This window comes from Dipodomys merriami, unplaced genomic scaffold, assembly GCF_024711535.1.
Source record: "Dipodomys merriami isolate MVZ:Mamm:240054 unplaced genomic scaffold, mDipMer1.0.p SCAF_4, whole genome shotgun sequence".
Taxonomy (NCBI): domain Eukaryota; kingdom Metazoa; phylum Chordata; class Mammalia; order Rodentia; family Heteromyidae; genus Dipodomys; species Dipodomys merriami.
In genome coordinates, this window is record NW_027205603.1 from 32534436 (window position 1) to 32550500 (window position 16065).

Genomic DNA, 16065 nt, shown 5'->3' on the forward strand with positions numbered 1-16065 from the left:
AACAAAGTCTTTGAAATTTCATTTACTTCTATCTGATCCATGAATTTTCCTTATGTCACACTGCCTACAAAATAAATAGGGATACAGATTGACCCATTGCAACGAGATGTACAAGACGATATGTTGAAAAATGGACTTTACAATTTAGGTGGGGGTGGAGAGGTGGGGGGTTGTAGTTGAGGAGGTAGGAGGGACAGGATGGTAGGGGAAAAACAAAGGAGAAGGCAACAATACTGGGTAAGAAATGTACTCATTACCTTGCTCATGTAACTAACCCCTCTGTATTTTCACACACACAAAAAAAAACATTTAAAAAAAGGATAAAACCGTGCTTGTAAAGAGTACAGAAAATTTAAAAATCATATAATTATGATTCAGACTGAATATGAGAAAAAAGCCTGTCTTGCATGGAACATTTTCCAGTTAGATTATCTCCCTTCATATCTGCACTTGGGTCTAAAAATACTTAACAAGTAGTGGAATATTATAGGTCATGTTGTTAGGAAAGATCAAGTGGAAGAAAGATATATTTCCTAACAATGTCACTACATGTGGTTTTCTAGAAGTATTAATATTTGCAGTCTTAAATCTCAGTCTAATAATTTAAATAAAAAGAAAACTGCTTTCATTACAGAAAAATATTTTTAATATAGAAAAGATGAGCATTTAATAGCTTAATGAAATACAAACGGTTCCCTTACACAGTGAAACTGTTAAGAACTGCTAATCTTTTCCCAGGTTCTTAGAATCTGGGTACAGCATTATAGAAAGTAACCACTCCATTAACACACACCCACCAAACCAATGGCAGCAACTGTAACAGATTAGGAAGACCAGAGTGACTCCAAAGTGGCAGAGGACATGATATACTTTCTTGGAAAGTTCTAAGCTGTTCAGTTATTTCTTAAGCTTCTCTCTGACCAGTCTTCTAATTTCCATCACACTGGGACAGTTGTCGATTTTAAAACACCATGTTCTCTCCTAGCTATTTTACCTGCTCTAGAGGATGGCAACAAATGGCTTTCGATGAAGTCACCATGATTCAGAAAGTCTGAACCCACAAACTTTCCATGTGGTGGCAAGACTTCGAATTAATATCATTGCACATTCACCAGTTCATTTAAACATTTGGTTTAAAATACCAAACTCTAAAGTAGAGTTGACTGTAACACTCAGAAGTGGAAAAGGAGCCGGGCGCCGGTGGCTCATGCCTGTAATCCTAGCTACTCAGGAGGCTGAGATCTGAGGATCACAGTTCAAAGCCAGCCCGGGCAGGAACGTCTGTGAGACTTTTACCTCCAGTAAACCACTAGAACCGGAAGTGGTGCGTAGCTCAAGTGGTAGAGCGTTCACGTTGATCTGAAGAATGCAGGGATATATGCCCAAGCCCAGAGTTCAAGCCCCATGACTAACCAAAAAAAAAAAAAAAAAGGAAAAGGCACTTAATATTGCAATTTCCAGAACATAATTTGTCTGTCTTCCCCTCCTGTGATGATACTGCTACACTGTTCATTCATCCATATGCATGTTACAGCACCTGAAAGAAAAACAAATGTTGGTTAGGAAGGAATGAAAAAAGGTGGCAAAGATATACTGTGAGGTTCATTCTTGCTAGGAGTTTGCAGAGAAGAGAATTGACCTCTTCAACTTTCTTATAATCCTTGTGTAAATTAAGTGCTTGGTACAGAGAACTTGAAAAGAATAAGCCATTAATATGTCTAAAGCTTAAAAAGTATAGATGTACTGGTACAGCATGGAATGCACTGGTGTACAACAGAAGTCAAAGTGATCAATAACCATGTGCTGACTTATCTCCTGATGAGTGAACTAGAGCTAGTAAAGCTACTCATTTAAGAAGGAAAGGCATAGATGTGTAGTTTAAGAAGAAATAACCACACAAAACCACATGATAGAAAGTGAAAAGATAGGAAGCAACTAACTGCTGACTGCTAAAAATGCAGAGGTTGACAGTTGAAACTTGAATAAAAAACTCAAAAAGAATTCAAATGATTGGGAGGAAAGCATGCAAATGTCAACAGAATAAAAGTGAATCCACAAGGTGTTATTAAAGTAAAAGGGCGGGGCAGCTTTAATGATGCTTTGTGTAGTATGTAGTTCTATCCACATACACCATTGGATATATGACCACACTACACATCTAGAGTATTATAATAAAAGAGTCCACAGTGTGGCATCAGTAAATCTTATCTTGAGCCATTTAAAAGATCACCCAGCCAACACTACTCAAGGGAAGTCTTCAGAGCCTAAAGAATGTGTGAAGTGTTTTCTGTCTGATAAGAGTGCTTCCTGGATGGAAAAGGGCTTCTCAGCAAGAAGGACCAAGACAACTACACACTACCTGTGTGGCCCTGTATTCGCTCACTGATTCGGGCTCCAAGGAGGTCCCAAACGAGCAGCTCACCAGACTGACTTCCAGATAAAACAGAATTTCCATCCCAGATGAAGCACCTGTAAGAATGATTAGGAAATAATCTGTTTAGCATCATGAAGGAAAGAGTATGTTACACTGGTCAAATAAGCTCTCACGAAACAACCAAGAAGGGAAATGTCTTCACCACTGCAGGAACTATACCTCTGGGGCTCTTCTGATGTCATGGTGGAGATAAGCATTCCTGTCTGCACATCGATCACCTTTAGACAGCCATCTGCTCCTGTGCTGAGGACATGCCGACTGTCTGCAACAGGAGGTGAGGCAGGTGTGGAGAGAGCCTTAGAAAGTGCTTTAGGAAAAACACATGCACCAAGTCCTAGCACCCCCGCATGGCGTTTCACAGAAGGAATGGTGTCTCCTGCTGAACCAGGATCTCGCTTTCTTAGGTAGTTTTGCAAAGTGAATGAACCTGCATAGGACTGTCCATGGTAAGGAAGTTACACTGAATAGACCACTTAAAGTAGTAGCAGCCATTTCACAGAACTCAAGTAATTCATCCTCCAAAAGGCTTATCACCTGGATGCCCCAGCTCCTTCTGAATCTCAGTGCACATTTGAATAATCCTCAGCCTACTGAGATGACTGTAAAAAAGACCTTATCCCTTTTGTATGTTCTTGCCCCATGGTATAACCTCTGTTTTCACTGTATTTGATTCCGGTGTCCTGCATCTTGTATAGATACATTTCTAATTTGGGGAGGGGAAGGGAAAAAACAAAATGCTGAAACAAGGATACAGGCTGACCCATTGTAACAATGAGATGTACAAGACACTATGTTGAAAATGAACTATTCCCAACTTGGGGGTGGGGGAGGGAGGAGTTGGTGAGGTGGAGAGTGAAGGGATGGTAGGGGAAAAACAAAGGAGGAGGTAACAATGCTCTATAGGAAATGTACTCAATACCTTACTCATGTAACTGTAACCCCTCTGTACAGTATTTTTACAATAAATATATATACAAAAAAAGCACTTTAGAGCTTTTGTGAGAGTTTTTGAGGTTTTGTGTCAGTTTTCCTTCACTCCCTGTACTTAAGCAATGACTGTACTCCTTGAAATGCTGCTTCTGTCTGTTCCTGAGACCCAGGGATGAGATGACCCTTTGGTTTGAGCTCATTTACATCTTATTCACTAATTTCTCTGATGAGTAGAAGAATGACACTATCCAATTCTACCATTCGACAAGGAACCAGTGCAACAAGTATGCAGTATCTTGGCACAAACAGACTTAGTTATAGACAAAATCTCTTACCTGCAAGCCTTTTAAACATTTTTATTGATTTAAAACTTAAGTTGACCTACTCTGATACTTACCTGGGCTAAAAGCAGTATCACATACAGTCTTTGAATGGCATGAAATCTGGTGCAATAAAGTGGCAGTGGTGAGGTCCCAGATATTCACTATGCCTTCTTTGGTGCCTGAAGCCAATAGTGTGCCTACAGCATTTAAACTGATTGTATCTACCTAAGGAAGAATACAGCGACAAATACCCACTTAGAATCAATGGTCATTAGATCTGCTCTCCTACGCTGATTCAAATAGCTGGTCACAAGGGCACAGATAAAACTACTGTGCAGTTAAATACGCTGCTGTGGCTAATTCAGGTGTATTTCAATAGCGTCCTTTTGCATGACAAAGTACTTTCAATAGGCTTGTGAATATAGAGCAACAATGAAAATGAAGTAGTACTAGGGTAACTGCAGCACTGTTTTCAAATAGCCTAAAGCTGACCTCAGAAAACTATGAACAATTTAATATAGTGAGATGCCAAACTATTTGAGGGATTTGTGGATTGAAATTATACTTGTGGAACATTTGAAATTAAATGCTAAATATTTCTGTTAGTTTGATGACCATAAAAATTAAGTATCAATTCAGAATCTTAAGATGCAGCAGTTCTGTTTTGGCTGCCACTAAGCTGTGCACACTTGGCCCTTCTAGCCAGCAGGTTACTGTCCTTGGGAGGAGCATCTTATGGGCAGATGGTCCCCTCCACCCCTCCGGTCAGGAAATAAAGGATGGCAGGGCTCACCTTAAAATGGACATTTTAAAAATCAGTAGTTGGTTAGAAGCTAATTCTTTAAATGCACGCGCGCGCGCGCGCGCACACACACACACACACACACACACACACACACACACACACACACACACACACACACACACACACACACACACACACACACACACACAGCGCAAATGGGAAGGAATAAAAAAAGCAGACTTATAAATCTAATGAGTTAACTCATAAAAGAACATGGTTAATCTATAATCTCCAATAAGCAAAATAAAGGGAAAGAGCTTGTATAAAAAAGATCAAGAGCCTTCTCCCAGTACCCTGGCCTTGAAACTCAGTTTGCCACAGAGCTTTGCTCCTATACTTACACTGACTTCATGTTCCAGCTCGGCCAGTAAGTCAAATTGGTGTCTTTTGGTGCCTGGCATCTCAGCAGGAACACCAGACCACACCTAGGATGGAACACATTGCAGAATATGTCCACCTAACCAAGCCTTTGTATATTTTAGATTTATGTAAAATGTATCTATGAATGACTACTCACTTGAACTGGAAATTTCTCAGTTTTGAACTACCAGCTCCAGTAATATAAAAGGACCTATTGAGTGAATATAAGGTGCATCTCCCACCCACCCTATACCAGTTAAATACTGTACAGAAATGGCAATCATTTTTTTAAGATGTACACATTTTAAGAAAAAATAACATCCATACATGTCCTTTGCACATTATGAGAAAAGTGAAGTAGCATTTTAACAAAAGGTGCTAACAATATTTTTATAATATATTCATATAAGTTAAAAATTAGATATAAACCTTCACTGTAGAGTCCCATGATGCAGAATATAGCCTGTTGTCATGCCAACAGATCTTACTAACAGCATCATCATGTCCCATTAATGTGTCTTGGCATCTCCCAAATGCTATAGAATAGAAATAGCTAAAAGACAACAAGAGCAATTAATACAACATTCCAGCTTTTAAGGCTCATGTTTAAGAAATAATATTAATTCTATATTATTAAGGCCCACTAGAATTTTAAGTTACTTGTTCTTATAGTAAACTAGAATATTCAAAAGATGAATTTAAATTAGAAATTTCCTCATGTGGCCTATCTGGGATAAATTTAGAAAAAAATGATAGATTTCAGTTGGAATAATTAAAAATGATACTTGAGTCTAATGATACTGTCCTGGTCTCTAATACTGTTTTTGAGAGAACACGGTATCTTGCAGTGGGATATATGTTCTTACACACCAGTGGAATTACATGAACATGCAGAGAGGTACATACACATTGTTATCCCAGGAAGAGCTGATGACAGTGGAGTCTCCTGGTAAAAGTAAACACGATGATAAAGCCTGAAATTCAAATTGATGTTAACAATTTGCATTAGTAAACCTGCAACTTGAGACAATTATTTTATAGATTCTCACCCCCATCCTCCCACCAAAGTTAACGCTCCAGTCCTCTAGGGGCTTTGCTTATAATTACGCAGGTTGTCTATCATGAGTTGTAGAAGTACAGTTTCCTTCCAGCTGTCCAAATGTTGAAAAATGTGTGAAGGCTAGCCTGACAACTCTTGAGCCCTGATAGGACTGGGGTGGAGAAAGGGGGCTGGGGATAATGCTCAACAATGAAAAGGATTACTGAATCATGAGTGCAAGAAACACAAATTCCTTAGGGAATGATTTTTGGATGATTTACATTAAAAATAAAATATGTCCTTTCAGAAGAATATGTTTGTTGCACTGTGCACCAACCAACTCAGAAATGTGAAGTTATTTAAGTGACAAACATTTCTTCCTGTAATTGAAAGCTTTATTTATTTATTTTTTTGGGTCCGGTCGTGGGGCCTAAACTCTGGGCCTGGGCATTGTCCCTCAGCTCTTCAGCTCAAGGCTAGTGCTCTACCACTTGAGCCACAGCGCAACTTCCGGCTTTTTTCTTTTTTGCTTATGTGGAGCTGAGGAATCGAACCCAGGGCCTCGAGCATGCAAGGCAAGCACTCTACCACTGAGCCACCTTCCCAGCCCAATTGAAAGCTTTATTAAGGAGAATTACACTAGTTAGCTCTTCAATTTTTTTTAACTTTTTGATGTTTTATTAAAGAGATATCACTTAACAAAGCAGCTTATGAATACAATATATCTTGATCAATGCCACTTCTTTAACATTCTCGCCCATCCCTCCCTTACCTACTCCTTCCCCCACTTTTCTTAACTTTGTGGGATCTACACTGGATTCCTGACTGCATTCCCCTCTCTTCTCCTCTTCATTTGTCCACCCTTTTCCCCTTGATCCCATTCCAACCCTCCCTTTCAAGTACCTGGTATATATATATTTTTTATATATATATTTTATTGTAAAGATATTGTACAGAGGGGTGATAGTTACATGAGTAAGGTAATGAGTACATTTCATATGGAGCATTGTTACCCTCTCCTTTGATTTTCCCCTTCCTTCCATCCCTTCCCTCCCCACCTCCCTGACTCCTCCCTCCCCTCCACATAGTTGTAAAAGCTCATTTTCAACATAGTGTGAACTTTTGTCTTTCTAAGGAACTACACTGTTTGAGGTCTCCCTTGAATCTACCATATTTCAGCTAATATATTTGTATATACTTGTACACTACCCAATGTATTTACTTACAAGTTTATAAGCTAAATCTAGCTTCCACATGTAAGGGAAGATATGAATCCTTTGTATTTATGGGCAATTTTTTAAAACTATGTTGAAAACAAGCGTATGAGAAAGAAGCAACCTGAAAAATCAAATATAGAAATAATCTAATTTAGACTAGGTAGATGCAACAGGGGAATAAATTCTGGTAAAAATGGAATATCATTATGTGGATATAAAACAAACTATGACATGGGTTTCTATCATCACCCTGGAAAAACCAGCTTACCATATTTGAAAATGATATACTTCTTTGCAACATTTTGGATTCTTTGGAGAACATCTTCAAGGTGGAATCTTATAATGAGAAAGAAGAAATATGTAAGAAAGATTTCCTAACCACAACAGACATTACAGGATGGCTGCTCTTTTTGTTCCTAGAGGCCAACTGGTGGCGTAATTCCCAGGGGGTTGTGTGACCTAAGGCTTTGTCAATGTGAACAAACAAAATTTTAACCCTAGAAACCCCAGCACAAACATGCTGCTGACAGCACAGCATTATTGTGCTCATAGGGACCCAGGTAACTCAGGTGAGCTCAATAGATACAGAGAAGGGAGAGGGGAATCTTAACAGCAGTTAAAAAAAATCAACTTTGAAATATTTTACCAAATAGCCTAATTATGTACTGACACTCTTTACAGACCTAACATTTATCAAGGGAACCACTTTCAAAAGAAAAAAATTAAAATGTCCAACATTTAATTTCACAAAAGTTATGAATTTGCCAAAACAACCTCTTAAAAAACAAAATGAGTGATGGTTGGGCATGCCTAATTCTAGCCACACAGGGAGGGGAGATGGAAGAGTAGTAGTTCAAGGTGAGCCTTGATACAAGTTAACAAGACTCCATCTCAAAAAAGCAAGCTGAGTATGGTATAATCTAAGCTATGGATAAAACAGAGGTAGAAGGATTACTGGCCAGCTCATGCAAAAACAAGAACCTATTGTAAAAATAAGGTAAAAAAGGGTCAGACACACACACACACACACACACACACACACACACACACACACACACACACACACACACACACACACACACACACACACACACACACACACACACACACACACACACACACACACACACACACACACACACACACACACACACACACACACACACACACACACACACACACACACACACCCCTCTAGAAGGCTAAGAGGTATAGCTCATGATAGAGCACTTGCCTGTCATGTATTCAATGTCAGGTACCATAAAACAACAAAAGCCCAGATTCACAAATTATGATGCTCTACTGTGCTGTGAATGTTCCATAGTTGAGATATGTAACAATAAATTTCTTAATTTTAAATTACAAAATGATAAAATACCAGAATCTTACATAACTTCTTCTGTATAGTTAGATTTCAGACAAGAAGTTGTTTCTTCCCAGAACCCAGGGCCTCATTTTTTCCAACAAATGTACTAAGAATTTTGTAAATATGAGCCTTAATAAGACATTCCACAGGATTAACTTGAAAACCAAGACAGAGGAATGAACACAATATTGCCTGAGCTTTCCTGGGGGCTCTAATTAATGCTGGAAGTCTTCCCAACCTCGTCTTTGAGAGTTCACCACAAAGACTAGTAAGTATAATTAGTCTGGTAGCTGACAGAACACACTATAAACCAGCCAAGTGTATAAAGATGTTTTACTTGAAGATTTCCTCTGTGTACCACAAGTGATCAGGGAAAGACCTCAGGAAGAGCTAGTCTGATAGGTGACAAGTGCTGTGAATGGCCACAAACCTGAACACACCGAATGCATTAGGATGCATATCAATGAGTAACCCAAATCACATGAGACAGAAAAAGCAAGAGCTTTGATTTAAGACACAAAATGAAACAACTCTTCCTGACTCCCTTTCCTGTATTTGGCAAATCCATCAAGAAGTGATACAATACTTAATAATAAGCCCGAGAGATCTGAAGACTCAATTCTCAGTAAAACCTGTGGTCCACAGGTGACACAAGTACAATGCCCTGAAGGATTTACCAAATCACACTAGACAAATCCAGCTAACAACACAGGCTTTGCTAAAAGAGCTTTCTGTCTGCTGCTCTAAGGTTGGCAAACTCAGCAGGTAGAAATCCTGACAAAACCTGAAGTGCTACCTTTTACAAGAGCATCATCTTGGGACCCTGACTCAGACAGTAAGGGTCCTGTGTGTGACCTTCCTTAGAGTCCACTGTAGAATACTTTTATATGCATTGTGGAAAATCCTGAAGAGAAAGGAATGAAATGCTCCACATAGCAAACCACAGTGAGAGAATCTGAGAATAATAACTCATTTATTTGGAAGTGTTTGGTTAGATAATGCCATTTCCAGATGGGTGAAAAATGTAATTCTGTGGTAAATAAGGATAGAAACAACAGCCTCATTAAAAAAAAGCTACACAGTATGATAACCAGCTGTCTTACTACTGAAGCAGGAAAACTAAGATAGTGTCTCTTTACCTACACACCTTCCAGGATGCCACCCAGCACTTGGAATATAACAACATGAACGAGACACATTTTAATGAACATCTATTACACAGAGCAGTAAAGGTATAGACAGTAAGGGTATGCACAGCAAGAACTTCATTTTGCTTATTTTTTTATAAGGTCAAGATAGACAAATTCTGATTTAGCCATAAAATATGGTTGCAAAGGCATTTACATGGTTACCAGAAGCATTTTTGTTTTAGTACTTTTGATAAAGTATTAGGTCCACTAGCAATATATAAACTCAATTTCAAGCTAACTATTACCAAAAAAGGTTACATGATGAATAAGCTGAAAAATCCAACACAGATCTGCCTTTCCACATGGGTGCTAGAACACATATGTCTAAGTCTGGCATAGCCCCGGCCATGACTCTATACTTTAGGAAAGCCACCAACTATATGTAGACCCTCTCATGGGCAGGAGAGAAAGACTGCAACCAAGAAAAGTAACAGAAAAGAGGAACCCAACAACAGGCAGAACTTTCCTTTGGTTTCTGGCAAACTAGAATGAAATTTTATGTGATATACCACAGGTATATTGCTCTAGATGTACTTTTTGTGGAGGTAGCCCTTCAAGTACATTCCTTGGCCAGGAGTTAAGAATATGGGTACTTTATGGTTCCAGTTAAACTATTCTGGATAGAAAACATACCTAGTGATGTTGTGAAGACTGAAGATCCATTGCGAGAGACAGCGATTCCTGTAACTGCCCTGTTTAAAACAAAGATTGGTAAGTGACCAGCAGCCAAGCGCCAGTCCACCTGCTCTGTCTTGATTTTCCAAGTCTCCCTAATGTTCTCTTCAGAACTTTTCTGCTGGATCTGTTGCCATTACCATATCACCGTCCTAAAATGCCTATACCCACCTGGAGTCCAACTGCAAGCCCAGTTAATTTGACCTACATTTAAAATTCATGTAAACTCAGAAAAGTGTTCCCTCGTATCTATATGAATTTAATATATAAATATCCATCTTTGTTTTCATAGATGTAAAAGGATGCATTTCTCCCACATTATCTGTGAGTTAAGTACTGGAGAGGCCAGATCACAGCTTCACAGGGTTTCAAAGAGAGGGACCAAACATCTATCTACTTGGAGAGGCACAAATCCAGCTGCTGTCTTGAGCCCATCTCATAGCACAGTGGCACACAATAGAATCACTGCCTGAGTACAGGGACTAATACAGATCAGTTAGTGCCAAACTTTCCCTTGCTACATCTATTTTAGGTGGCAGATTACCGTAGACATCCAGAGGGTATAAAAACCAACCAAAGACAACAACACTAACAGAAAACTCTCCTCTGTGACTCAGCGTAAACAGTTGAATATCATGTCTGAGACTGCAGCTTTGACATGGGCTACTGGCTATAGAGACATGCTTACTCTTTGTGGATTTTATGCTGCTCGTGCAGCTGCAGCTTAGTGATGTTATTCCAGGCCAGTGACTTGCTTTCTTCAGTCAAGTCTTCAAAAGACTCTTCACCTGGAGAGACTACATTAAATCATGACACAGTGAGTCAACTACATTAGCAGTAGACAATTCTTGGTAATACAACAATATTTTGTATAAAAGTTAAACCAAGAAAAATCATCCCATCAAAATGTAACTGCATTCAAATACACTTGCTGGAAAGCTCCATGTTCATCAAAGAAAATATCCTGTACAATAAGATTCAATAGTATCTAGTGTCTTAAAAACATGGGCAAAGTTTTCACTTGGCTGCCAACTTAGGAATTCCAGGCAGTGAAGACTGAATAACCATTTCCTTCTCAGCATTCTTTGCAAATGCCCCGCAGCTGCCTAAGAATGCAGAGAAGAAATCGATGACTTTAATTAAGGGTTGCTGGAGAGAAGTAATGCTTTCACTTCTCCTTAAGAAGTGGGACAGTTTCCTCTTTGTTTCATGTGAAGTCATGTGAAGGTGGTGTGTCTTGTGACTAAGGCAAGCACAGGATGTAATGGAATCACAAGAGAATCCTACAGTCATCTTGCCTTAGCCCTGAATCGTAAGAGTGTCTTAGAGCTGCATTCCGGGCTGCCCGGGGTCAGGTTACCACAGGAAATTGTGCCTGCATGCTGCTGGAGAATGGCTCAGCTCCATGTGCCCCAGAGGCCTGTAGGCAAAAGGTGAGCAGTGACTTAGCCATATAGTGTCATCAGCTCTTCCTAGGAGCCTATAGGCCTGAGGCTTTCTTAAGTGAAGTAGGAAGAATGAATAATGGAATGAAAGTAAAAGTGTGAGAGACCTTTCCCCCTTTTCTTAATTCTGGATGTGAACCCTGGTCACATTCATTTTAGCACCTAGCATATGCTTGGACTGAACAGTGCTAGGATGTTTGCCACATGGTAAATAAGCAATAGAGTCATACAAAGAGACAGAACAGATTGAACTGCATTCAAGATCTGTATGTGGGCTTGGCAGAAAGCTGGAGGCAGAGAAAGTCACTTCCAGGACAAAAGAAGTGCATGGTGACTGGTAAAGCAGGCAATGCCAGGGCTGTAGACATGAAGGGGGAAGTGCTAAGAACTGAATATCAGTTTGTCAACCTGTAGAAAAGGAAGAGAACCAGAGCAACAAACAAAGAAACAAACAGAAAGACAGCCATATCTCAGTCACTGAATTACCAGAAAATCAAAGTTGTCTGATTTCTCTGAAAGTAAATGGTTTAAAAAAAACCCAAAACAACAACAACAACAAAACCAAACATTTCTTTCCAGGCATGTTTCATCTCATTTTTGGGAACAGTCATGTTCATGTCCTTATACAACTTACCTGGCGAATCTTCTACCAAAGAATTATAACTGGGGACCTTAAACTTGGAGGTGATTCTCCGAGGGTGTGGTGTCACAAACAGCTGTTTTGGTGTTTGCCCGAATTCCAAGATTTGGGTCAGCATGGCTACTTTCTCATCAGGGTCTTCGATGCTTTAGGACAGAACAGATAATTCAGTGAGCCACCAGGTTCAAGTTCCCTGAAAGTATGTTTCAAACAATGCAGATCATCAGGAAAGCTGAATCCTCAAAGTAAAGTGCAACTTTGGGCCAGGCCTGGCTAAATCTCATCCCAGACTTTTACATTATCTTTTGAGTCTTAGAAATTTGATTTCACCATAGTGAAGGCAAGACAGAACTTATTTTTAAATTTTTGTATATTAACATTCTCAACTAACTGTATTCATAACAGAGGTATGTTATCATTCAAACAACAAGAACACCTTATAGACATGTACCTGTTCAAGTCAACACCTCCTTCATAAGTCAGTGGATGAAATACTGAAAGAGATAATAAGCACTTTTGAAAAATGTGTTACTCAGTTATAGTATGTCAACTGCTCAAAATTTAAACAAACTCAAACCAATAACTCAAAACTGTGTTCAAGGAGATGTACTTTGACCTTGTGACACCAAACCTCTTCTCACAGCTTTAGTGACTGTAAGGCCATTACAGCCTCCAGGTTGGATTTCCAGAGAAACCTGGAGGCAGAGTGAAACTTAAAAGGAGGGAAATTGCTATTTCTTGCCGTTTAATTAAAAAGAAACTTTGGAGCCCTTCAAAGGAATTGAGGTCACTGTCCTCAATTTGATTGCATTTTATTTATTTATTTTTGTCAGTTGTGGGGCCTGAACTCTGGGCCTGGGAGCTGTCCCTGAGTTCTTCAGCTCAAGGCTAGTGCTCTACCACTTGAGCTTATGTGGTGCTGAGGAATCGAACCCAGGGCCTCATGCATGCAAGGCAAGCACTCTACCACTGAGCCACCTTCCCAGCCCCTTGATTGCATTTTAATTGAAAGCCTTCAATGGGATGAGAACACATCATGGATACATGGATGTACCCATGGGTTCTAATCTGTGGATTTACCCAACTGCACATGAGAAATATTCAAACAAAAGCCACATCTATATAGATCCATATAGATCTTTTAATAATACAGTATGACCACAATTTGCATAGTACTTACACTGTAATTATTAAGTAATCTAGGGAAGAAGTAAAATACATGGGAAGGTACGTGTAGGTTACATGCAGACAGAACATTACATAGAATTTGAACTCCCAAAGATTCTGGTGTCCAGATTAGGTCCTGGAACTAGGTTTCCCCCCCACCCCCGCCTCCTTCCTTAATACTAACAGATGACTCCATAGACTAAAGCAGAAGACTTTAGAGACTATCTTTGGGGGTCATGGTGAGGTAGGTGTTAAGGCAAAGCCCTTCTTTCCTTCTCAGAATCGACAGAACCATGGACTCATGTTTCCTAAGGTAAGACCATCCTGCTGCCGAAATAAATTTGATTGTTCTGTCCTTGTTTGTTTTCTCTGAGACAAAATCTTTATGTAGTCCAGGCTGGCTTCAACTCACAATCCTCCTGTCTCAGTCTCTTGAGTTACTAGGATTACAAACATGCACCACCAAACCTTGTTTATTTTTTGTTCTCATCAAACAGAGATGTTAATGAACATTACATACCATTATGGGCACCAACAGCATCACTCCCTTTTTGCTTGTAGCCAAATACCAGATCAATCCACTCGTGAAGGTGCTCAGACACATAATTGCTTTCTAGTGCATCCTTGCTCTTCTGGAGAAAGTCCTTGGGACCTACCAGATTGGACTCAATCAGAACATCACATAGTCTCCATTTTATTTCCTCTCATTTCTTTTGAGTATCCATACATAGGTGAAGCTTCTAGGAGAGGCAAGAAGTACATATTTCTAATGCAGTTTTTTCTCCATTAGATGAAACAAAATTTTTTGGGGGGGAAGGGAGAGGAGAATTGACAAGAATCAATTTCATAACATTTAGGCCTCTCAAATATACACTGATATTATTAACTCATAGGTGCAGAGTACTTCTTAGTTGGGGCAGACTAAAATTGTTTCATTTAGATAGAGAATAATAGTTTTAAAACATTAAGCCACATAGTAATTAAAGGTAATGAACATGCAAACACACACAGGATACAGAGCCTCAGGTGACACCCACCTGAGGCCCATGGGGGAAGTTCAACATCATCCACCATCTGCCCTCCTTGCCTCTTTCCCAAATCCAATTTTAGACTGTTGACTAAAAAGCTGACATCATCGCCATAGAATTCTGGAATCAACTGCAAGTTTAATAGGGAAAATAAAGAATGGCAAGAAGCATTTTTAAAAACAATTCAAAACCACAGGCTCTGGAAATCATTAAGTTCTATGAATCCTTACCTCTTTGAAATCTGTGGCACCATCCAAACAGTTTTTCCAGGTTTCTGCGATACTAGTGTGAGAAACAAATTCCCACGATGTGAAATCTAAGTTATGGTACCAGTAGCAACAGGGCTTCCTTGGCATCTACGCCTGCAACATCTACTGGTTCATGCATCATCACTCTCAGCACCATGGGAATACCCCCTCCCTTGGACAGAAGAGAAAATGGGCCCGGGGAGTTGGTGTGACTTCTCTAGGGTCACACAGGGCTGAGCGTGGAGTCCCAGTCCATCCCACTAACTGCCACACCCACCTACCACACACACACACACACACACACACACACACACACACTGCCTCATACAAAGTGCCCAAGCACTAATAAATCAGCACAACAAATTTAACAACTGATTTAAGAGGTCACAGATACGTAAAGAGTTCCAAAAAAGATCAGGGAGACATAAACCACTAGAATAAACACATTATCATGCAGGTGTGGTAGGATACAAAATGAACTTGATTTCCTTCTTTGCATTTTGAATGTTTGGAAAAATTTGTATGGGTTGTGTATATGTGTATGTTACTCTAAAGTTATTTTCAGTTTGTAGCAGAATTATTAAGAATAATAAAATGTTAAAGCTAGATGCCACTAGCTCATGAGAAGATCACCTTCTCATCCGATAGCTGGACACAGTGGCATGTATCTGTTATCCATCCAAAGCTATGGAGAAGGCTGAGATGGAAAGGATAGCAGTTCCAGGCCAGCTTGAGTAGGAAAGTTCATGTGGCTCCATCTTAATGGAAAGAAGCTGGGTATGACTGCACATGCTGATCATCCCAAACAGGTAGACTGAAATCTATCAGGCAGTCTACACATCAGGCAGTCTACACATGTGCCCAGACAAAAACCAAGACCCTATTTCAAAAGTAACCAGTGGAAAAAGGCCTGAGGGCGTGGTTCAGCAGTAAATATCAACCTTGCAAGTATGAGGCCCTGAATTCAAATATCCCCACTACCTACCAACCACCCCTACCAAAAAAGAATCTTAAAAATTTAAAAACAATTTTAATTCTCAACAAAGAAAAAAGTTAAATACATTATGTTCTATGTTAGAACATGATACACTAATTTTAAAAAATAACTTTTGAAAAAAATCACGGTTTTGAAATATATCTATATGGGGAAAACTTCGAGACCTACTATTAAACTTACAGAGGCAGGGGAAAAAAATCT

General features: G+C 39.5%; 1 protein-coding gene across 3 annotated transcripts in view; it reads right to left on the minus strand.

Moving 5' to 3' along the window:
• Window positions 1-629: 629 nt before the first annotated feature.
• Window positions 630-16065, minus strand: part of Nsmaf (neutral sphingomyelinase activation associated factor) — a 60985-nt gene continuing 45549 nt past the window's right edge. For 2 of the 3 annotated variants that reach the window (XM_069990770.1, XM_069990769.1), the window contains exons 17-31: window positions 14850-14901; window positions 14629-14749; window positions 14112-14243; window positions 12876-12918; window positions 12419-12570; window positions 11028-11136; window positions 10298-10356; window positions 7377-7444; window positions 5759-5826; window positions 5282-5405; window positions 4834-4917; window positions 3762-3912; window positions 2594-2696; window positions 2360-2469; window positions 630-1537 (exon numbers count right to left, since the gene is read on the minus strand). In XM_069990770.1, coding sequence (XP_069846871.1) covers window positions 1443-1537; window positions 2360-2469; window positions 2594-2696; window positions 3762-3912; window positions 4834-4917; window positions 5282-5405; window positions 5759-5826; window positions 7377-7444; window positions 10298-10356; window positions 11028-11136; window positions 12419-12570; window positions 12876-12918; window positions 14112-14243; window positions 14629-14749; window positions 14850-14901 — 1471 coding nt within the window. In that variant the 3' untranslated portion in view covers window positions 630-1442. Of the gene's footprint in view, window positions 1538-2359; window positions 2697-3761; window positions 3913-4833; window positions 4918-5281; window positions 5406-5758; window positions 5827-7376; window positions 7445-10297; window positions 10357-11027; window positions 11137-12418; window positions 12571-12875; window positions 12919-14111; window positions 14244-14628; window positions 14750-14849; window positions 14902-16065 lie in introns of those variants that run through there. The other variant, XM_069990771.1, reaches the window with a different exon arrangement.